The sequence below is a fragment of the Lytechinus variegatus genome, chromosome 16 (genome assembly GCF_018143015.1).
Source record: "Lytechinus variegatus isolate NC3 chromosome 16, Lvar_3.0, whole genome shotgun sequence".
Classification (NCBI taxonomy): Eukaryota; Metazoa; Echinodermata; class Echinoidea; order Temnopleuroida; family Toxopneustidae; genus Lytechinus; species Lytechinus variegatus.
Window position 1 is genome coordinate 19,974,399 of NC_054755.1, and position 24,213 is coordinate 19,998,611.

The 24,213-nt window shown below is 37.9% G+C and overlaps 1 protein-coding gene across 1 annotated transcript in view; it reads left to right on the forward strand.

The window, feature by feature from the left end:
• Positions 1-22,699, forward strand: part of LOC121430309 (mediator of RNA polymerase II transcription subunit 14-like) — a 51,670-nt gene extending 28,971 nt beyond the window's left edge. The window contains exons 18-38 of the mRNA XM_041627587.1: positions 134-296; positions 542-770; positions 2,444-2,478; positions 3,400-3,531; positions 4,718-4,906; positions 7,508-7,556; positions 8,381-8,554; positions 8,889-8,977; positions 9,602-9,751; positions 10,421-10,631; positions 11,022-11,089; positions 11,446-11,772; positions 12,296-12,392; positions 13,738-13,941; positions 14,721-14,932; positions 15,597-15,638; positions 17,014-17,134; positions 19,055-19,116; positions 19,902-20,126; positions 20,865-21,057; positions 22,027-22,699. Of these exons, the coding sequence (XP_041483521.1) occupies positions 134-296; positions 542-770; positions 2,444-2,478; positions 3,400-3,531; positions 4,718-4,906; positions 7,508-7,556; positions 8,381-8,554; positions 8,889-8,977; positions 9,602-9,751; positions 10,421-10,631; positions 11,022-11,089; positions 11,446-11,772; positions 12,296-12,392; positions 13,738-13,941; positions 14,721-14,932; positions 15,597-15,638; positions 17,014-17,134; positions 19,055-19,116; positions 19,902-20,126; positions 20,865-21,057; positions 22,027-22,088 (3,034 nt within the window). The 3' untranslated portion in view covers positions 22,089-22,699. The remainder of the gene's footprint in view (positions 1-133; positions 297-541; positions 771-2,443; positions 2,479-3,399; positions 3,532-4,717; positions 4,907-7,507; positions 7,557-8,380; positions 8,555-8,888; positions 8,978-9,601; positions 9,752-10,420; positions 10,632-11,021; positions 11,090-11,445; positions 11,773-12,295; positions 12,393-13,737; positions 13,942-14,720; positions 14,933-15,596; positions 15,639-17,013; positions 17,135-19,054; positions 19,117-19,901; positions 20,127-20,864; positions 21,058-22,026) is intronic.
• The last annotated feature ends 1,514 nt before the right edge of the window (positions 22,700-24,213 follow it).

The following is a 24,213-nucleotide window of genomic DNA, read 5'->3' on the forward strand; positions in this document are numbered from 1 at the left end:
AATGTACATGTACATGCATCACTATCAATACTCCATCTTTATACTGTCTGTCAACTTTATGAATGATGATGATGATGATGACAGTAAAAGTAATGTTTGATTTCTGATTGATTCCCACAATATTTTATTCAAGGGTTTTGTTGTACATGCGTCATTGTCAATACTCCGTCTCCATGCTGCCCGTCACCTTCATGAAAGAGCTCCCTCTTGTGACAGTGTCACCCGATCATCCGCTGAAACGCCTCTTGCCAAACTACATCTACCTGCGACTCACTCAGCATCCTCAGTATTATGTGGTAAGTCTAGAATTATCCATGTTATCATCATCAGTAGTAGAAGTAGTAGTATTGGTAGTAGAGGAAGTAGTAGTAGTAGTAGTAGTAGTAAAAGTAGTAGTAGTAGGTAGTAGCAGTAAAAGTTAGTAGAAGTGGTAGTAGTAGTGGCAGCAGCAGCAGCAGCAGCAGTTTTCTTCATACATGTATATTTATCATTATTTATTTTTTTCACTATCATTATTATTGTCATTTATTATTATGAACAGGTTGTAGACTTTGCCCTAGGAAAGGGGTTAAGTGACTTTGTTTGCCGGTACCATCTGATGCGTTGTAGTTCCGTCCCGTACGTCGACACTCAGAACGTACCCCAGGGCGGGACTACCCCGACCAATCAGAAGGAAGCTAGCGAGACCACAGAGAAGTACCTCCAACCAGACGCATTCGTGGATCTGGATCACTCCACTATATTGCGGGGGCCAGATACATCGGTAGAAGGTAATTTTCACAGGGCAAGTCCACCCCAACAAAAAGTGTATTTTATTGACAAGGAGATGCATCATAGGTGGTGTTGCAAGAAAATATTTGCGATCAATTGCAAATATTCGTTGAAATTTTACAACCGATAGATCAACGTTAGCTGCAGCAAATCAGATTAAACTTTTTGTTTCAAGGAGCAGATTAGCAATCAATGACCGATTTGCAATTAACTGCAAGACATATGATTGATTTAGGGACCAAAAATAGACTTGCAATTGATCGCAAGTTATGTAAGCAAACTTTGAAATGTCAACTTTTCTTTATTTACATCTGATTTTGATGAAATTTTCAGTGTTATGCTTGTTTAATCTTTAATTATATTCATAAAAATTAACCTTTTTTTGTGGGATAGGCCTACCCTTCAAATATCAAGAGGGTCTTAATCTTTCAGGGTCAAGTCAAATCTGACTTTTTGTGCACTTATATGATTAATGGACAGAAATTCAAATGAACTACAAAAAACAAATTAAAAATATCATACACCTGAGTATATGGATTTCGTTCATCAAGATAAAGCTTGCCTATTAAAGATACCTTGACATGGAAGTGACGTGGTGTAGCGGTTCTGAATCTCGTCTTGTAATCAGAGGGTCGCGTGTTCGAATTGCACCATTGCCTAGCGTCCATTGGCAACGCGTCAATCCACAATTTGCCACTCTCCGATCAGGTGTTAAATGGGTACCCAGTAGGATGCGAAAGCCTATGTAGAATGCCTAGCAATTGAGTCTGGAACTCTTGTTGGAATGCTCCCCAGGGAGTGGAGAAGGTGCATACATGTACATTGTATGGGGGCATGCAAGGATCCGATGACTGGGGTAATAATATATCTTGGCACGTCGTGGTCTTGTGGTTCTGTTTTCACCTTCCAAACAGAGGGTCATGGGTTTGAATCCTAGCCACGGCGTGTTTTCCTTCAGCGAGATATTTATCCACAGTGTGCTGCACTCAACCCAGGTGTGGTGAATGGATAAACGGCAGGAAGTAATTCCTTGAAAGCATGAGCGCTGAAAGGCAGCATGAGCTAAAGCAGGAGTAATGATAATAATAACAATGCGCCTCGGAAATTTCTGCCTTGGAGACGTCATTTGGATGTATCAAGCGCTATTTAAGTGCGGAATATTATTAATATCTTAGTGGCTTCATAGGCGGGTAGGCATGAGATCAACTGGTATGAGACTCAAGTGGCTGAATATGAAACGCAGATATTTTAGACATACAAGCACTTTCCCTATTCACCGAGTTAGATATGTGACATTATTACCTTTACAAAGCATTTTAGGAGATGAATAAAAGTCATATATCGCTCGCTACTTTCAATCCGAAACCAGCGAGGTGAACATGTGCCATGTTGCCCTCCCGGGCTTTGCCATATGGATCCTGTACGAAACAGAGGGCAATATTGGCCATATTTCTGCTAGTGCGCTTGCTCAGTATGAGCCAATTTTGATCACTAATGTCAGTATTTGAGATGGGACGAACATAGATGTATAGCTCCTTAGTAGATGCCTTTATTTCATGAGATTTTAAAGACATAATATCCCTGTTTGCCGCAACTGCATTCCTTTAGCTTTGAACAGCATATATTTTGTGGATCTTCTGTATTTATTTCTATTCTGTTTTGTTTCTTACAGACCTGGGTGAATATGATGATGAAAATAAAAGAAAGGTATGTTGAATCTACATTCAATAAATAAGCCAGTTCGTAGTTCCATTCTGCATATGATCAGAAGAACATCATTTTTACTAAAGTGACATGGTGGTTTTATATTTAACGAGATGGCAACAACTTTGATGTCTTGATTCATATTTTCTTTTGAATTGTGTTTTTTCCATTGGATCAACAAAAAACAACAATGCATCCACTATTGGCTGGTATTTCACAGTTGGCCAAGTACATTGTTAGAACAACATACTAATGCATTCAAAGTAGAAATGCAGCACATACCTGTACAGAATGTTCATTGGTGTGCTGTTGTAGTCACTAGTTTGCATTCTGCTATGTAAGGCATGCTTACATAATATCTTGCTTTGAAATCTGCCTTTCGTGATGAAAGAAATGAAAGGTTGGGCTGTCTCTTATTTTGCCATCCAGTGCATACAGCGTATTTTTTCTTGTACATGTCAGGTTCCCTGCCCATCAGGGAAAATTGTTATACTTTTTTTCAGTCTGGGAATTTGATTTTTTAAAAATACCTTAAGTTGGGGAAAAAGCGTCAAATGAGGGGAAAAATCAGGGAATTTTGATCAGCCCAAAAGTCAAAAGCACGGTAGTCAGTCAGACTCTGTTATATCTTGTTGCATATCAAAACAACATCTATTGAATGATTGGTTATGGTGGTAAGATTGGTTTTATACTGAAAATACATGTAATTCACTGCAACAACTTAGAAAAAATGCGGAACTGGGAATGGGTTGAAATAATTATCGGGGAATTTTTCAACTTTGTCAGGGAATAATCAGGGAATTTTGTTTTCTTGAAAAGCTGGGAACCCTGACATGTATTAGACACTGTTCCTTCATTGCTGCTCATTCGATTCAGTGAAGCAAAAGCATGTTGTATTTTATGTGCCCCTCTTTGTCATTTCAGGTTGTTTACACATCATCAGGGAAGCCTAAGAAGAAGAAATTGACAAGTCATTGTGAATTCTTCAACTACACGCTCTCTCACGTCATCTCATTATGCAACATACGCATACCGTTCATCAAGCTCTGCGAAGAGGTGAGTTTGAAAGCCACGATGCACCACCCATTTTTCGTTGATAGAAGTTTTATCCATTTAGAATTTCATATAACTGTATAATGTATTCTATCATTTACTGATTCATATATTTTCTGGGGGGCATACTGCTTCCATGGGCATCCAGTTTTCCTAATATGTATATATAGAACGAAGTGTTTTGCATTTGTGTAAAGATAAGTATGATACATTATTTATAATAATAATAATAATAATGCTCAATTCTTGTATAGCGCATCACACAACATATCATGTCCCTATGTACTTAAATAAGAAATAGTGAAAGGTAAGAATAAAGTAATCAAGATATTTACATTTATATAATGTTTCATTTCTATACTTTGTAATATTTGCATATTCTCGACTTTGCATGTTCTTTAATGGAAAATAAATGAATTCAATTCAAATACAAATTAAAAAATGCAAGCCAAATGTGGGATGTTATGAAGTGATGCAGAGGTTTGAGTCCTGGTAACGTCTTTCGGATGATGACTTTAAATGTCGGCCCTAGATGTTAACAATCGTATCTGAGGATTAACACACGTACATGTATGCAAAACTTCAATCACCCACACATACATAACCCAGCATTCCTTATTCAGAACACTTTTGAAATATTTTGACATGTGCAGTAGACGTCATATTCTCACATCAGTGACTGACGATTTCCTTCTAATATTTTTAACATGCATATCAGAGACAAAATCATAACATGGCATAAAGTACATATAACCAAGTGACAATATTATAATGACTGGTGAAAGACATAAATACAATATAGAAAAAAAAAACAACTTAATAGGGAAAAAGCAGAGGCAAACTGTATAAGCAAATGTATGCTTGAAGCATATATTATGTATATTTCAATATGGCTTTGGAGCCCAGCCTTTGAAAGGCCAATGGCCTCTGCTGGCTCCCCCATATTCTTGGTATTGATATTCATATGTTTTCTTTTTGTAAATATTTGATTGTATTTGAATGTTTTTTTACCAGAAATGGAAATAAATAAATGAATGAATGAATGAATGAATGTGTTTGAGAAAGTCTGAGAACTTTGTAAATTTTTGAATGTATGAATTCTTTGCTTCTTGGCTATGAAATGTGATCATGAAAAACTAAACCATAGTTTTAATCAAAATTTTCTGTGTGTTTTTTTGGTGGTAACCAGCTGTCGGAAAACAACCTCGCCCACCAGGGTATCCAAGTGGAAGGGGAAGGCGTCGGTCTCGTCATCAAGCTCTGCTCACTCCCGCCCTGTAAAGGCGTTGCCAAGGAAACCAGCACAGCGTTGAATGCTGCCCTCTTGGACTGTTCATTTAGACTTCATAAGAATCAGCATGGCATGTGGCAAGTTCAGGTGGGTTGAAATCATTGATTCATTTGTTTATCCCACCTGCATAGCAGAGCGAGACTATAGGCGCCACATTTCTGACGGTGGCAGCATTTTCTGACATTAAAGATAAATTCCAGTTCTGGTAACGATCTCAAAATGACTTTTTACAGAATCCAATATAATGACCACCCAAGTGTCTGTATGAATAAAAAATCTGTGCCAAAGGATTCTGGAAGAAATTGCGCAATTGCTGAGAAATAAGCAAAATAAGCGCGGATTCGGTCACTTCCGTCGGGTCTTTATTCCATCAATAATAGTACACTGTCCCACGTGTGCCTATCTGTGTTGGCGATCTTCAGTCTGAACATTTTTCAGCGTAGATTTCAAGATTTCACAAAGTTCAGTTTATGTAACTGTACCAGATCAAGATCCTTGATGATATACTGACAATTAAGCCTTGTTTTACAGACTTTCTAATGAAATCAGTGTTTACTGCAACTACTGGAATTTCTCTTTAAAATCTTAACTAAAATAATTCAGATATTGTTGAAGTTAGGTCTGACAGGGGCAAACGGCACACAGTCGAAAGGCCATCTTGTTTTATGTTGAATGGGTTTGGGGTCATACATGTAATTTGGGTCTAGAATTTCAATTTAGACAATATTTATATATGGTTTGTTGTTTCGCCCACAAGAGGTTAGGCGAGACTAATACCTCGGTCACATTTGCTCTACAGCAGCCGTACGGCGAGTCGAAAACAGTCGTTTGAACATCTTTTGTACCAACTGCAAATAGCTGGTTTGAAATAAAAATGAATGAAACGACTGTTCTCGACTCCAGTACCGCTGCTGTAGAGCAAACGTGACCGATCCAAAGGTCGTCCATCCGTCCATCACAAACATTATGACACATAACTCTGCAACCATTAATCACTTTTCAACCAAACTTGGATGGTAGATGTACTTAGGAGACCTGCATGTTATTATGTTCAAAGGTCACATGTTAAGGTCAAAGGTCATTTTGAGGTCAACATTAAAGTTTACGTGCAAAACTCTTTATGACAAATGTTATTCCATCCCATTTATTTTCCAATGAACTTTTGATACAATTCTGTTGCATGACCTCGCAAATCACAATATTTCTGATTACTTTCACAAGTAGGAGAGGCACAACACTGCTTATGGCTTGTATTTTCAAAGGTTTATTAAATTCAAATCTCCCCTGCCCATTATGTTACATAATGCAACAAAATTGAATGAGAGAGGAGTCTTGGTTTTTTTTTTTTCATGTCTAATCTGTTTAGTGTCTTTGTAGTCTGGCTGTTATAGAATTCAAGAAATCAAATTGTAGGGTGATAGGAGAATGTTCTTCATCACACTTATAATGTATTTTGAGATTAAAAACCTAGTTTTTTATCTACTGTCTCACCTGCGAAGCAGAGTGAGACTATAGGCGCCGCTTTTCCGACGGCGGCGGCGGCGTCAACATCAAATCTCAACCTGAGGTTAAGTTTTTGAAATGACATCATAACTTAGAAAGTATATGGACCTAGTTCATGAAACTTGGCCATAAGGTTAATCAAGTATTACTGAACATCCTATTAAAGTTTCATGTCACATGACCAAGGTCAAAGGTCATTTAGGGTCAATGAACTTAGACCATGTTGGAGGAATCAACATTGAAATCTTAACCTGTGGTTAAGTTTTTGAAATGTCATCATAACTTAGAAAATATATGGACCTAGTTCATGAAACTTGGACATAAGGTTAATCAAGTATCACTGAACATCCTGCATGAGTTTTACATCACATGACCAAGGTCAAAGGTCATTTAGGGTCAATGAACTTTGGCCGAATTGGGGATATCTGTTGAATTCCCATCATAACTTTGAAAGTTTATGGATCTGATTCATGAAACTTGGACATAATAGTAATCAAGCATCACTGAATATTTTGTGCAAGTTTCAGGTCTCATGAGTAAGGTCAAAGGTCATTTAGGGTCAATGAACTTTGGCCGAATCGGGGGTATCTGTTGAATTACCATCATAACTTTGAAAGTTTATTAGTCTAGTTCATTAAACTTGGACAAATCAAATATCACTGAACATCCTGTGCGCGTTTCAGGTCACATGACCAAGGTCAAAGGTCAATGAACTTTGGCCGAATTGGGTGTATCTGTAGAATTACCATCAAAACTTTGAAAGTTTATGGATCTGATTCATGAAACTTGTACATAAGAGTAATCAAGTATCACTGAACATCCTGTGCGAGTTTCAGGTCACATGATCAAGGTCAAAGGTCATGTAAGGTCAATGAACTTTGGCCATGTTGGGGTTTTTGTTGAATAACCATCATATCTCTGTAAGTTTATTGGTCTAGTTCATAAAAAGTGGACATAAGAGTAACCATGTATCACTGAACATCTTGTGCGAGTTAGAGTAGTATTCAAAGTCAGCACTGCTGCTATATTGAAACGCATGATGCAGGTGAGACGGCCAGAGGCATTCCACTTGTTTATCTACTGTATGATTTAAAACCTATTCTTTTTTAATATATTTTTCATGATTAAGAACATAGTTTTCATTTGTTTTGATATTAAAACCTGTTTATTTATTTCAATTTTCAGATGGTCTTTGCAAACTGTCCTGTTACTAGCTGTTCCACCAGAGAACAGGGTAAGTTACATAGAATTGTTATCTCATTTTTAAAACAGAAAGCAATTTTGTTCTGAATGCTCAGTATGGAAGATGAACCAAGCTTTCCATTTGAGATAAATGACTAAAAAAATTAATCTGAGTTTAAACTCCTGATTTTTTCACATAAAGTCTTATTCTAACTTGTTTTGCTCTTCTGTTTTTTCTACTTTTTGTGTTGAAAATAGAGCTGGTTTAACAGGCTCTATTTCGGGTGTGTTAAATGGTCCGGGGGGGGGGGGCTATGAGATCTCCGTCCCAAACAAATGAGCGCCATAAAATTTGGCTTGATATTAGTGTGCAATGTTTTCTACAAGGCTGTATGTTTAATTTTCTGAAAAAACAACAACACTGTATTGCTTCACAGGTCTCTTGGAACAAAAAGTTGTTTGGTAAAAAGATAATGTTGTCTTGACTTTTCAGAATACTGCAGTTCTATTCTTCGTCAACATCCTTGTATATGCTATTTTGATTTTTCCTACCGACTGAGGACAAAAGCTCATTCACACATCGGTTTACGGAGCGTTGTGGCCCAGTGGATAAGTCTTCTGACTTTGAAACCGACGGTCGTGGGTTCGAATCCCAGCCATGGCGTAATTTCCTTCAGCAAGAAATTTATCCACATTGTGCTGCACTCGACCCAGGTGAGATGAATGGGTACCCGGCACGATTAATTCCTTGAATGCATGAGCGCTGAAAGGCAGTCCAAGCTAAAGCTGGGGTAATAATAATATTATCGTGCCTCGGAATAGAAGATGGAACTATATAAATGTCTATCATTATTATTATTATTTATTATTTCTCAGGTTCCACACGCCTTGTCTACTTGTTCTACAAGGTCCTCGGCATGCACTCCGTGGTCAAGCAGTTCCTGCGCGACTGGGACTCCATTGGTCGTCTGTATCATTTGACCCTTGACCTACCAATATGGCTGCCCTATCTGACTCTGTCTCATTCATCGCGCTCGGGACTGATACAAGGTAAGACTGGCCCGAATTCACAAAGGTGGTTTTGAAAACCCACGTTTGAACCCATGGTTTATGCAGATGTCCTGTATAAATTACGCTTAATTTAGCGCGTAGCGGGCGCATGTATAAGAAATGTCCAATGCTGATGCGCGCTTTTGTCACAGTGCGCCAATTTGACGCCTGTTTCCATGGTTAGATACTCTGTTCTATTCATGAGTCTACTGTTTGAATAAAATAGCTCATTTGTAAATTGTTGCTTTGTTACTTACATTGTACTAATGCTCCCAAACTTTCGTCAAGAATTAAAATCATGGTTTTTTTTTTCCCTTTAATTTTCTTCGACTAGACAACCCTCCGTTCACAACATTGGTGGATATTCAGTCGTTCACATACCAGAAGATCACTATAGCATATGGAAAGGACAGATCAAGCACTGTAAGTATATTATTTGATTTCAAGGAGTTAATTGTATAATGAAATGTATTATGTATTGCAGATGATGTTATCAGGTTGGAAACCAATGCCTGTCTTCTATGACGAGGTCTTAACCCTTTAAACCTGAATTTATTGTGGCTGCCGTTACCCACACCATGAATAATTTGCACATACTAACCACACCCACAAGATCCCATGATTCAAGCCCCATTTAGTCCAATGCCATTCCGTCCAACAATCCGTCTAACAACTATTTGGTCCAAATACCCATTTGGTCCAATTATTACTTTGTCTAATCACCATTTCGTCTTTGACCATTTCGTCTCATAACCATTTGGTCTAATATCCCTTTCATTTTCATAACTTTGTGCAATTAACATTGAGTCCATTTTTTATCAAATGGTATATGGACTAACTGACTGTTAGACCAACTGGTTAGTAGACGAAATGGTTAGTGGACAAAATGGCAAATTGACCATGTTGATAGTGGACGAACCGATGGTAGACCAAATGATAGTAGACAGGTTGGCAACTGGACGAATGGAAAAGAACCATTTAGCCTACTACTTCAGGTGGTTTGAAGTTAATTACAACATGTTGTTCTTTCGTTTGGTCGTTATCTAGGTTATGGTGTATTGGGATCCAGACAGTCAGAAGTTTCGTCTTAACTTCAGCGCCGTGGGTTCCACCTCAACAGCTAACTGTCACCTGATGGTTCAGTCTTATTTAGAGCATGAATTGAATGAAGAACAAAGTCTCCCAAAACTTATCAAGGTTTGTAGGGGCATTTTCGTTTACCAAAAATCCATTATAAAGTTGATTCTAACTTTCATGATAATCCTATGCCTGATAGGAACAAAGTTTCCCTAAACTTTAAGGTTTATGGGGAGGGGGGGGTCATCAACTAAAAATCGGTTATAAAGTTCCAGTTAAGTTTCATAGCATGATCCAGACTTATATCAAACATCACCTGAATGAACAATAAAGTCTCCCTAAACTTTATACCAAAGTTTGTAGGGGGTAAATTTATTAACTGAAAATCAAATATAAAGTTACAGCCAAACTCACATCATGAGCCAGTCTTACATGTACCTTGAATACAAGCTGAATGATGAAAAAAAAGTATCCCGAAACTTACTAAGGTTTCTACAGTATAATCAGTATTTGTCCTATTTATTTGTGCTTATCAATTCTTTGCAATTGTTGAAATGTAAACTTAAGGTGCTATTTTTCCCCCCACATTGGGGCAGTTGCAAAATTTGGGGGCTATTTCATTTTTCGAGAGCTACTCTTCTTTCCTCAATGAGCAATTATTGTTATAGCATACAGTGTTGGATAATTTCACTAGATTTTAATAGAAAATTAATAAAACAAGAACCATTGTGGGATATTTCTATAACATTATTGTTTTTTACATTCCTACCTTCCCTCTAACCATCCCAGAGTCTATGTGAAAGTCAAGGACCCCTGCATTCAATCTGCAAGCTACCCTTGATCCCGTCGTTGGGTCTGATAGCCGCAACTAGTCAGGTGGCCGGGCCCATCCACAAGTTTGCTCTCTGCCCTCAATCCAGTACCCATTATCGGATCGTCTTCCACAATGCGTTCTGCTTGGACGTTCATTGCAAAGGGAAGAATACTGTTGCTGTCAGAGGTGGGTATTGTGTGGGCCAGATGAGCTTTATGCCGTGGCGTGACGTCTGTCGTCTGTCATCCGTCAACAATTTCAAGATGCTTCTTCGTCATTTCAAGACTGATTTCAATTCTGTTTGCTTTATATGATAGCACTAGGTGGGGATTAAAAAATTCTACACAGGATTTTGAAACTCATTAAATACATGTATGCTCATTTTTCAAAATTCATAAAAAATGCCCTCCTTCTCTTTTTGTTGACCGATTTTGACTGTTTTTGCTTCCATCTGGTAGAGCTTCATGAGTTTCAACAAACTTCTACACAGAATTTTGACATTTTGTTTGGAAAAAATAAGGGTAAAGTTCTTTATTTGAATTTGATGTACAATTGTCTTCTGCTATCCCCTTTCAGATGGAGCATTTAGTTTATTTGACGTGAGGAAAGTTGTTGAAGGTCTCTACACTGTACCTAATCTCAAGGTAAGTCTGACATCCTTATGATTTATTCACACACTACGTTATTTTTTTAATGGTCTCAAAGTGGTCTTAAAATGGTCTCATGTTGTTTTAATCCCATGAAAATATGTATGCTGGACAACTGATGTTATCTGATGAGTTTTTGATAAATCAAAATGATTGTGTGTCAATGTCCACACTCCGGTCATTTTTTCCGGCAGCTCCCTGCATGAAATTTGTTTGACTGACGAGGGTTCTTTGAACAACACCCATGCACAGGAATCATTGTTATATTTCACAGAATTTTGCCATTTCTGAACAAAGTTCAGTTAAAAAATCGCCTGCATATTAATGCTTATTTGTTAACTATCACCTACCAGGCTTTCCTGGAGCTATTCATCGATGAGACGGTCTCCTACCACCATCAGCACCGTAACAGCCGTACCCTGCCAGCAAACGAGGACGACGGTAACCCTCTGTCACCGATGAACATCGATGCAGGCCCTACCCCACCAGACCCGTACCTCCCCACTCAAGTCTCTTCGGGTTACCCCTCCGGAGCCTCGCCCATGTCAAGGGCGGGGCTGGGTCAGAGCGGGTCAGGGGGCTTTGCTTACCCCATGACCCCACCCACTGGACCAGGAGGACCGGGAAGTAGCAATCCGGCCACCCCGGCCTCACCTCATACGTCGGTCTTATCGCAACAGGTGGGTAATGTTCATTAATTACATGGTTGTAGGGATGATGAGGATGATGGTGATGAGGATGATGAGGATGATGATGATGATGATCATCATCATCATCATCATCATCGTCGTCATCATCATCATGATTAGGCCCGAGTCATTACATTTATTTTGAATAAAGTTTTCACGTTTTTAATAAACGTCATTTTCGATCAACCAGCGAGAATAGCAAAAATTTAATTAAAAATCCTTCACCAAAACACATCTTTAAATCCATGATGTGGCCATCTATTTTATAGGTTTCTATATTCTTGAGATTGTTTTGATTTAGTCAGAAACTATCAAGCAAATTAAGAATATTCACCTCTTTCTGGACTCTGAAAGATCGTTTTATGATGTTACACTCGGTCAACACCATCGGAGTCTACATGTAGTCCCACCATGTAGATTTACATGGTGTTGCAAGAGTGTACCTGAATGAAAATGCTATCGACACCTTACTTGAACTCATCAAATGTGTTTGTTATTCTTTTTTTTCTACTAGCATTATGCGATGTCTCCTGGTGCGTACCCTCTAGCCTCACCTCCGTCTATCCCCGGACCTTCCCCATCCGCCGTCATGAAGGGAACCCCATCACCAGGTAAGTAGAGCTGCCAACCAGTGTACGTTTTTGCAACCAAAGTACGACATTATGTTTTTTCGTTAAAAAATATGATTTTGTAAAAAAAATTGGATCAATGTAATTTCAGGTTACTTGTTTTTTTTTCAATCGATTTGTTGAAACAAGGGTGAGATATAGAGATGCTTCAATGTTTTTTATTCATCTGCAAGAGCAGTTTGCATGCAGCTTGAGCGCCGCAATGAGTGTGCGCGCCATGCATTATGTGCATGCCATGCATTAACTGTATAGAAATTGCGCAATATAAATTTACAATTATTATTATTAATTATCATTAACTGTATTATGAAATACAGTTATTTGGGGAAAAATACTTTTTTTTATCACAGAAAAATACAATATTTCATTCCCAGAGGTTGGCAGGGTTGGGTAAGTTCCTCTCCACTCAACAGTGCACCATCATCAGACCTGCCAACCATTACGTTTTTGCCATAATTGTTCCGTTTTATTGCATCTAAATTATGGCATTACGTTTTTTTCGTCATAACTTATAATGATTTGCTATAGAAAAAATGTATTTTATTGAGAAATATCATCTCTTTATATCTCTATATCACAAAAAAAGCACACAAGTATAGGTAATTAGACAAATGTAATTTAAGGTAACTAGACGAAGGTCAAAGGTCATTCGGAGGTCATTATTTTGAAATGAAGTTTTAGGGATCCCAGAATACAGTTTATCATTTCCAAAGTTTGGCAGGTCTGATTTTAAAGAGATATTCCTTCTTAATCGGCAATTCCTTTTTTTGCCATTATGATTCCGTTTTGTTGACTTTTCAATTGGTATGCATGTAATTGGGGGCGTCGTGGTCTAGTGGTTATGACTTTCGTCTTTCGAGTACCAGCCTTGTCATGTTTTCCTTCAACCAGAATTGTACCAACTTTGTGCTGCACCCAACCCAGGTGATTTGAATGGGTACCCGGTAGGAAGTGATTCCTTCAATACTTTGTGAAATGGATGTCCCTCATTAAAAGACAAGAGTCTTAACCACTAGACCGCGATGCACCCAGACCGTAAATAAAGAGGCTTTAATGGGAGGAAAGTATCATTTGTAAACAAATTTTCGGCATCACTCTTAAGTGTTAAAGATCGCATGCTCGATGTGTAATGAAAATCATAAGTCAGAAAAAAATAGAACCAGTTGGATTCGAACCTGCTTGCCGGGCAGCGACTCAACCACCAGGCTATTCTGGTTCATGTCTAAGTTCATCGTGACTTAGCCATGAACCGGAGCACCCAGACCGCTTTCCTTGTGCGAAGTTTTCCCGCTTGCGCTCTAAAACTCTCTTATTCTTTGCCTTTTAGGCTTAGTTGAAGGAGGTTCTCCATTTACTTCTTCGATGGGCCTGACCATGCCGTCCCCCGGATCTCGTCAGTGGCCCGGGAGTCCCTCCATGCCCGGGCCCTCCCCCGTCCAGCGTTTTGGTATGGCCCAGTCACCAGGTAGTATGGGAGCATCCACTCATTCTCCGGGGAGTAGCGGCATGACGGGCCAGCCGGGACAAATTGGTGAGTGAAAGGAACTGCACTACAAAGTACACTGATATCAAGATTTCTATTCAAGGAATTTGACCAAAAGGATGGATTTGAGAAGAATAATGTTGAAAATGTTAAAAATGCCCCACTTTAGTTTCTTTTATAAGTGAATGTCGTGAATGTCTCAATGCTTAATAGGAATGGGTTATTCTTTTTCTTGTGTTATGAATACTTTTTTTAACGCATGGTCATTCACTTAATATAAGTTTACCTTGTTGAATATCTCTTTTTTTATACGCCCGTCCTAGACGGGACGTATTACGGTATCATGCTCGATGTCCATCTGTCGTAATGTCAAAAGATCAAAGGTCAAGGTCACACTGACATGTTTTCATCTTATGCTTCTGAAGTCCTTGTAAACGTGATAACTTTAGTTTAACTTAACCTAGTCTCATATAATTTGGTGTGTATGAACTAGCATTGATTCCAGGAATTCTATCGATTTTGAGGTCGAAAGGTCAAAGGTGAAGTCTCTCCCTTCCACTATTCTTGCTTGATCAATAACTCAATTTTCTGCGTAACGGGCAGGCGTATTATTTGCTCGCCTTTGTGACACTCTTGTTATATATATTTCCTGTTTTTCTTAATCTTTAACTTTACACAATGACCTAATGAATAAATGTGTAACATTGTTTCAGGTCTGTTTGTCAGCTCCTATTTGAAATATTAATTTATTCAAATCATTTGAATTGAGAATAAAAATAAGCAATATCATGTCTTCCGTCATTTTACCCCTTTCGTTGCCATTACAGTTCAACGCCAGACGAGGGTGCTCCCGCCCCGTAACCTGGCCACCTCCTTGCCTACCATTCTCTCCCACGAGGCACTCAATCGTATGTTCACCCCAGCGGCCATCCACGGGACGCCGACTACGCCGAGTACCTACCTCTGTGCTCCGATAGAACGCTTCCTTGGATCAACTTACCTTCAAAGGCATCTCAAAAGGGTTTTAAATGCTGAACAGGTAAAGAGGATCCTATGGAATTCCATTAATGCCAGGGGGGGGCGAGTATTTCTCCTAATCTGTAAATTTCTCCTAGTCTGTACTTACAGATTATTGTAAGATTCATCACAATCAATATCCTTGCTATATGTTATACTGTTCTCTAATCTGTCTTGTATTATGTTCTATACCTTATGTCCTGCCTCGGCAGCAATGCGCCATTACCTGGACTACTTTTACTTCCTCTGTTAATTACATGTATGTTTGTAGATTATTATGTAAATGTTTTCTTTTATATGTCATCTGATCCTTTATGAATATTTGAATAGAGATACAAAATAAGAAATCTAGTCTTTAACACATATTATAATCTGTATACACAGATTAGTAGAAAGCTGACTCATTTTGATTTGATATGTGTGATGATGATGATGATGATAAAAATAGTAGTGATAATATTAGTAATAATGGCATATATACCCAGGGTAGCCACTTCAGTTCAGAAGACTGTTCTCCCAGTGGGCCCTGAAATATCGTAATCTAGAAATATTTAAAATATCTGGGATATTAGAGGTCATTTAGAATATGAGCGAACTACAAACTGGTTGTTTGATTTGTCCCATCTTATCGACCAATTAGAATAATTTGTTTATTAATGAAAGTGAATGTTTTATCTGTATTTTAGACCCAGACGTTGCAAGCTGCAGAACAAGGATGCAGAGTAAAGGTAAGATAATGCCTATATTTAGTTAAGGGCCCCATCTTACAAAGAGTTATGATTGATTAGATCAATCATAACTATGGAAATCCATCAGTGTCATAATTTTTTTCTACAGGAAGTTTGCAAAATGTCCTTTGTAAACAAAGAAGAACACACCAAATTGTCAAGAAATCATACATTCATAACTAGAAATCTATTTGAACAAACATGCATTTTAGTTGTTGACTTAGCTGGCTTTCCATAGTTGTGATTGATTGGACCAATCGCAACTCTTTGTAAGACGGGCCCATGGCATACCCTCCCAAAAGTGCATTACTAGATCATATTATAAATGTGTGCCCTGAAAGGAAACAACTTTGGTGTGAAAGGGTATAAACTAAAAATGGTTGTAGCAACGAAGTCAATTTATATTAGGTCAATATACTCATTTAAAGCCACTATTAAAAGAAAAACCATTGAATCATATGCATGCCCCTCTTCAAGTTAATTATTCAACTGCCCTTTACTGCACCCGCACCTGCACCTGCATTGCACCCACTTGATCAATGAAGAAAGAAATTTATGTACCATTTTACGAGGCCGCCATCATTTTCAAGCTTAACCGCTCACGATGGCGGTCTCCTGCATTCATTTAAACTGTTATTTTCTTTTCATTGAATATTGCTACTTTTTAATATTAATTTTTCATTGCTTTGTTATGACTATTTCTTAAATTGTTTTGTAAAACTTAATTGTATCACCTGGATGTTATGTTGAATATTTATGCTGAGTGCAGAAATAAAATCAAATCAAATCAAAAATAACTTCAGGGTCCACATCACAGATGCAGGCAGCACACTTTGCTAGTGTACTGTAATGCGACTGTGTGTCAAATGAAAATCAAACATCAGTGAATTGCATTGTATTGAATTGAAAGGAGTTAAAGATAAATTCCAGTTTTGGTAACCATCTCAAAATGACTTTTTACAGAATCTAATATAATGACCACCCAAGTGTCTGTTTGTATGAATAAAAAATATGTGCCAAAGGATTCCGGAAGAAATTGTGTAATTGCTGAGAAATAAGCAAAATAAGCGCGGATTCGGTCACTTCCGTCGGGTCTTTATTCCAGCAATAATAATACACTGTCCCACTTGTGCCTATCTGTGTTAGTGATCTTCAGTGTGAACATTTTTCAGCGTAGATTTCAAGATTTCACAAAGTTCAGTTTATGTAACTGTACCAGATCTAGATCCTCGATGATATTCTGACAATTAAGCCTGGTTTTACAGACTTTCTCATGAAATCAGTGTTTACTGCAACTACTGGCATTTCTCTTTAATTTGACTGAGTCCAAGTAACATGAATGACACATGCAAAAACTCGTTGTGATTTTTTTTAGCTGACTTTGCTGCCCCCTAGTGATCAAGGTTTCCATTTCAAGAATGATTCGCTGATATTCCGTGTTTGGTTGAACCCCGCCCATATGCAGCAGCTCCATCTACAGGCCAAGCAAACTCCAGGTACAGTCATGTAATGTAGAGAAGAAGTGGTAATAATCATATAATAAACATGAATAATAATAATATACAAAAATTCATTTCATCTTTCACCAAATGAAGTATTCAGTCCATTGCACAAATGAAAAGAACATTCATTATTTGGTTTATATGACACTTGAAAATAGATTCTTTTTCATGTAAAATTTGTGAATTTCCATGCAAAATGTGCTCATGCAGTGCCGGCTCGATCTGTTGATTATCGCGTACACTATGCGCGTACATACAACATTTGTTAGTTGTCTATGGCCTGCAGTCTGGGTGCGTGTGTGCAATAGACAAAATCGTATGGATAAAAAAATTGCACGATGAATGGATCTAAAATTACACGGTTGATGATGTCATTGTAAAATGGGCTGAATGATCGATATCGACCAACCAATCAAATGGCAAGGATCTATCTAGGTGTCATATACTGTAATAGTGGATCGCTCATTCACCTTGGTTTGAGTGATTAGTCTTTGTTACTGGTCAATTGGTTTCTGATATATATATATATATATATATGCATCATTTCAGACACATGGCTTTATCTAAAGGCCAATGACTTCATAGATCTTGTTTGCATTGCCAATATGATTTCACTATTCAAATGCTCATAACTATCTCATTATTCATTTAGTTTTTCTCAAAATCTCATAGATATGTTTATGTGATTATTCTCTTAAATATGAATTGAACTATTTGTAGTGTCAAGTGTTTCATTCTCTTTTGAAATATATCTCTTGACTCTCTAGCCCGTATTCTGTAGTCGGGTTTAACCCTATCTAGGCCGGGGTATTTTGGGAGTTCCTATGGCCGGGGGGGGGGGGGGGGGGCCTCCCAGGCCCCCCTAAGATATCGGCTGTCGACCGCGCGATCGCGCCGAAAATTTGCATGCGGGTTGCCTAGGACATAATCTACAAGATTGTATAGTAATTTATTTCATGCAAATCGCTATTAAGTGATTATGCTAATTTATGCGTAATTAGTATGCAAAATCATACCTTTTCCTCTAACTCCATAAATAAAACTCCAAATGTACTAATTTTTGGTATAGAAAGTATTTGTGGTGTCCTTAGCAAGTGTACATGAAAAAAATTGTGATATCAAATCATTTTCTTATGTATTATATTGTTTTTTGCAATTTCTTATGTATTTCTTTGTTTTTTGGACCTTTTGTTTTTCATTGTTTTTTCAATGAAATTTGTTGGGGACTCTTCTGTGATCATAAAAAGCATAAAATTAATACATTTAGACTAGCAAAACTAAAAATAATCATACATTTATGAATTTTGGTTGAAAACACAATTTGCATTGACTTTGTACATGAAATCACGTTTTTGAGCAATTTTCGGTCTGACATGCACTTACATAATGTTGCGTAATTTCGGAACCATGTACCCGGGTGACGCAAAATTGGTCTCAAAAGTTGCGCAAGACTTGAAAGTAAAAATTCAGCGAGCGGCGCGGTCAAAAAATTTTGCACGGCGAAAATATCGTGCGATTCATTGAGGGGGGGCCTCCGAGGCCCCCCCCCCCCCCCGGCCTAGGTCGGGTTAAGTTAAACTTAGGTTTAAAGTTGTGGTTTAATTGTGGACAGCCAATTGTTACATAAATCACTAACAGTAGAGATATAATATTTTAGCTTATTTGGCTTTCAAATCATTCATAATAATGTAGGATGTATAAATAAATGATTGTCTTAACCATCGATGAATCGGGAAAGAGCCCAGTAAAAATAAGAAACATACCACTTAAATTTTTTTTGACACTTTTGGCTTCCCTTAAAGCACAGATTTAGACCATGGTCTTAGTTAAACCTGACTTCAGAATACGGGCCTTCATGTCTGCACTTAAATAATATTAAAGCCATAATTGTTCTCTTTTAATCCTTTCTTTTAGATGCCAAAGAACGGTGGAGCCAAGAGGAACTACAGGTCATTGAACTTTACTTTGAGAATAAGGTGAGTGTGAGAGTGATGTAGTCTTTGTACCATACCATTACATTAAAGATAAGTACCTGTAGTTCAAGAAAATGCTGGTTTCATTAGAAAGTCTGTAAAATCAAGATTAATTGTCATATCATCGTACGGTCAGGTGTACTTCATTTACATCAACCAAACTCTGTGAAAATGAAATGAAAGATTGAAATATGATCACACTTAAGATCATTAACACAGAATTGCATATGTGGGACAGTGTATTTTTGTTGCTTTGAAAAATACCCAACATCAGAGTGGAAATGCCATGCTTATTTAGTTCATTTTCCAGCAGCGTTTTTATCCCAGAATCATGAGCAAATAATGAAAAACAACAGTAGGATAGTCATTTTATTGGATTATGTTTGAACTTATTTTTAGCTTGTTACAAATGACACTAGGAAGACGCAGATTTTACCTTTCAACATCGTTAATTCATCCCTTTTATTGATAAACTGTCTTATCCCCCCACTTTTCAGGTTGCCCCCCCCACTCAAACCCAGCGATATCACCTCCTTTGCCCTTATATTGGGTGGCATGCCTAGTGTCTTTGAAGATCTGGGGCCCATTTCATAAAGTACATGCAACTGAACTTTGTCATCATGAAAATTACCATGGTAGCCTTGATTCTGATTGGCTGCTGAGCCCTGTTGCCATGGTAGTTGCCATTATGGCAAAGTTACAAGAGTTGCATGTACTTTATAAAACGGGCCCCTGATATAGTATGTCGCCATCATGAATGCTAATATTTCTCCCCTCTCCCCCCTTAGGTTGCCTGCCCACCGTTCAAACCCAGAGCTATCACATCCTTTGCCCGTATGTTGGGTGCCATGCCCGGCGTCTTCAAGGACCTGATCCAGCTGATGCACCTGGAGCTCCAGCCGGACCCGTCGTTGAAGTGGTCCATGCAGCTCTGCCTGACCGTGCCCCAAGGACAGACCTTTGCCACGGCCGGCATCCCAGCTGTGGTCATCAAGACCAAAATGCTCCTATTTGTAAGTGTTTGATGCCTTTGTCCACTGCAGGTGATTACTCTTTCATGTATGCATATTGGAGGGTGACACAACATTTGTTCCTGTAACAATTGCTCTGGGCTTACTTTTGTCTCAGATGTAAGGTTAGTGTTGCAGTAGGGTTTGAGTTAGGTTTTATAGTTTGTTTCTATCTTGTGAGCTTCCGCCTCCTCGTTTCCGCAGGCTTCTTCAGACTTGCGCTGAAGAACTTTTGCCATAGATGGGGTAGTATCAGCAGCGCGGCAGTCCTCGAGAATGGGAGTGCACGTAGTAGAAAGATTTTATTGTATAAAATGGAATAGGATCCAGATCCTAGCTAGATATGACAATAAATACACAAGATGGACCAGGGAGGCCATTCATATCCAGAAGAACCAGACACATTCCATGAAACAAGATGCTGGACAATACAAACTTTCTACTACGTGCACTCCCATTCTCAAGGACTTCTGCACTGCCGGTACTACTCCATCTACGGCGCTTTGTATCCTCTGGAAAGCGCTATATAAATCCAATTATTTTTATTATCATTAAGTCAGTGATAGTCTGAAGAAGCCTGCAGAAACAAGTAGGCGAAAGCTCACAAGGTAAAACAAATTGATCATGGAAAGATGAAAATTTGTTATATTTGACTTTATACTGTTGTTTTTGGGATGGCTGATCACGTAAGGTGTAGATTGTGTTGTACTGTTTAGCTTTGTTTATTGTTCTTGCCTGCAGATCCAGTTGCGTAGGCAGGACAGCGCCGCCATGGTCGGTCAGGAAGCTCCTTCGGTCATCGTCCCTGTGTTGTACGACATGCAAGCGAACACCACCCAGCACATATCGGCCATCAAACCTTCCGTTCCTACCAGTCAGAACGATGGCACCATTGCCACCATGCTTAGGAGATGGGCGGAATTCCCCAACAATCGTGAGTATCTTTATAAAACGCAAAAAAAGATAGCGCAGCAAAATTTTATGACTTTTTTCTTTAAAGTCTTGCTCAACTTTTGAGACCAAATTCGTGACATACGGGTATACCATCGCGACGTCACATGACTTTTTGCGAGACAACGTCATGCCGAAAATGGCTCATTTTTGTACTTTGTGTACAAAATCTGTGGTAGATGAAATTCATAAAAGGGTGATTATTTTTCGTTCTAATTGGTCTGCTTAATTAATTTAGAGTTTAATTTAGTTGTTAAATGGTCTGTAATCATTTCCATTGAAAAATCAATGAAAAACAAAAGATGAAAAAACAAAGAAATACATAAGAAATTCTAAAAACAAAGAAATGCATAAGGAAAAAATTGGCCTGCGCAATGTTTCTTTGTGGAAACCTTTAAATTAGATTACAAAGATAAAATATGGTGATCTGTCTTTTAAACAACACATTCGTCATTCTTTTTTAACATGTACAAACATAGTGATGAAGCAGTCGTAAAAAGTGAAAACTGTTAGGTTTCATGCAGGTAACTTAAGGCGAACACACGCTAAATACTGCAAACAGGTTGATTGGCAGATATTTCACTTATTCCCAGTTGTGTGTTAGTGGAATTTGATTTAATTATCAAGTTTTTTACTGTATCTTTTGTATTTTAGTTTTTGCCTGAATTTATTTTTCCATGAATTCTGTTTTTTCCTTCAGTAACTATTTGCAAAGAAACTCATGAGAGAATCCCAATGCATTCTAAATTTGATGAGCATTTCTTTTGTATGATAGATGATCTTCTTCTTGATAAATGGTGCTATATAAATGCCTATTATCATTATTGTTATTATTATTTTGACAGGTCATTGTATACTTAACAATTCCTCTTGACCCATTTTTTGCACAACTTGTTTTTGACACTGGAATTTCAAACTGTTACCAATATTTCTTTCTCTCTTTTTCTTTCAGCGGAGTGCACCTTGTTTCCTGCCATCAGAGATCTTATGGCTAATCTCATCTTACCAATGTGAATGCTTTAAATCTGATGGGATATTCAAGGACAAAGGGATAATTCATCGGATATTTTGTGCATTTATTGAAAGTCAATCATGATTTAGCTAGTTGAACCAAGACAGTTGAGGGTATCAAGATTTGTACGCCATGAAAAAGGTTTGTAGGCTAACACCTTCATGGCTAAACCCACTTGGTCTCCTAGCAAAGGTCCAATCCTTAAGTCTGGCTAAAACCATCATGGCAAAACCCGCTTGTCAAAGTGGGCGTAGACCAAGTGGAAATTTACATGAAACAGGGTATGTCGTCCTCGTCCTGCAAAAGTATTTCATGAAAGTTTTAAACTTCATCTTCGAGTGGGAAACATCTTTCAGTGGATAGGGGAAAAAGAACAAATGGGAGTGGCACCTCTAAAAACTGAAAAGGTGAACTACATGTATTGGGAGCATTACTTGTGATTTGATCACATGCCATTGGCTGTTAACCAACAGGAATGTCCCCACCGTTTTGGACTAGACACTTCTCTTGCCCCACTTGTTCCCGAGTTTCCGTCTCACAACCGGGAAGTTGGGAGTTGCTGCTACCCTGATTGGCGTTCAACATTAAATCGATAGAGCCTCGTAGACCTACATGTAGGGCAAAACAAACCAAATTTTCTGAGCATTTCTTCGAACAATAACATATGGATTGGCTTGGATATCTTGAAAATTTATGTACGTGCAAACAATGTAGGGAGACTCCATCTTGAAATTTTTAGATTGTAGCATTAAATTTTCAAATTGTTGTTATCATGTACAAACAATTGGCTATAGATTAAAGCTTGTGTATAGTTTTGGTAAATCCACCAAAATGCACCTATCACTCTTCCAATTCATTGCTAGCTAATATGAATGGATATGCCCTATAACAGTTATGATGTGGAGGATATGAAATGAAAATGTGTTTTACAGGATAAATTTTGCGATTTTACATGGAAATTTAACTTGATCGGGTCACCCGATCAAATTAAAATATCTGTGTGTTTTTGTCTTTCAATTAAATCCTATTCCAAATCATGGGATGGGCTGAAACTTTCAAGATATGTTCTTTGTCTGTAACTTTTGGATATCTAATCACTAAATTTATAAGATAAGTGCTTGAATGCCCATTTTTTAATTTAAAACAAGCATCGCCGAGAGAGGGCGCTACATATCCAAGATTTGAATATTTGAAATTTTCTCAGAGAAGTGCAGTTGGAAAAATATCTAACGGTCTCTACGCTTCAGTAAGACTGTCATATTAGATGATATTCGATTATCAATCACATTATTGACCCTTTACCAAAGCTATACACAGGCTTTAATATGTTTTGTATAAATAGAATCAGTAAAGTATTGTTGTATGTCTTACTTGCAGAGAAAACTTTTTTTACGTGAGATTTCACAGCACATGAATGTTGTTCATGGGAGCATTGAAAACGAGAGTAAATTCATATTGTCTGAACGTGCTTAAGTTGGAAAAGGTGGAAGTAAGTTTGAAGAATTAAATACTTGATGATTAATCATTTCTCTATCCTGTTTGGGAGTTTGTTATCATTGGTGTTTTGAGTCCTAAAATAACACCTATATATAGCAATCCGGGTCTCCCTTGAAATTTAGGGATAAGTGATATTGAAATACATGTAAATGTGGTAATAAAGATGGTAATGTGATGTTTCTCCAGATATTCAAGTAATTCATTGAACATGAAGATTGCATGATGCATAGTTGAAAGCAGTAAGACTAGATTCTCTATGTACTGTGGCTGGCTATATTTGCCGCAAAGAGTTTGAAGTCTAGTCTTTATGCTAGACATGCTTATTGGTTAAAAGTCAAATATCAGTCTGCTTGCAGACTGATTAATGGTCTTGTCAAAACAATTTTTTCTTTGAAGATACCATCAACTGGACCACTTTGGAGTACAAGATTATTTTCCGACAGTAAATTTGTTGCGTGCAAACCAAATGTTCTGATTTCATTTCAGGTATTGTGTATTCAAATCATGGAGTCATTTCAAATTGAAAGATACATGGTAAACCAGAGATCAGGGGAGCGTTTCATCAATATTTTCATCCGACAAGTTGTCAGATCTGACATCTTTCCTTGATTCTGATTGGCTGAGAGGCAC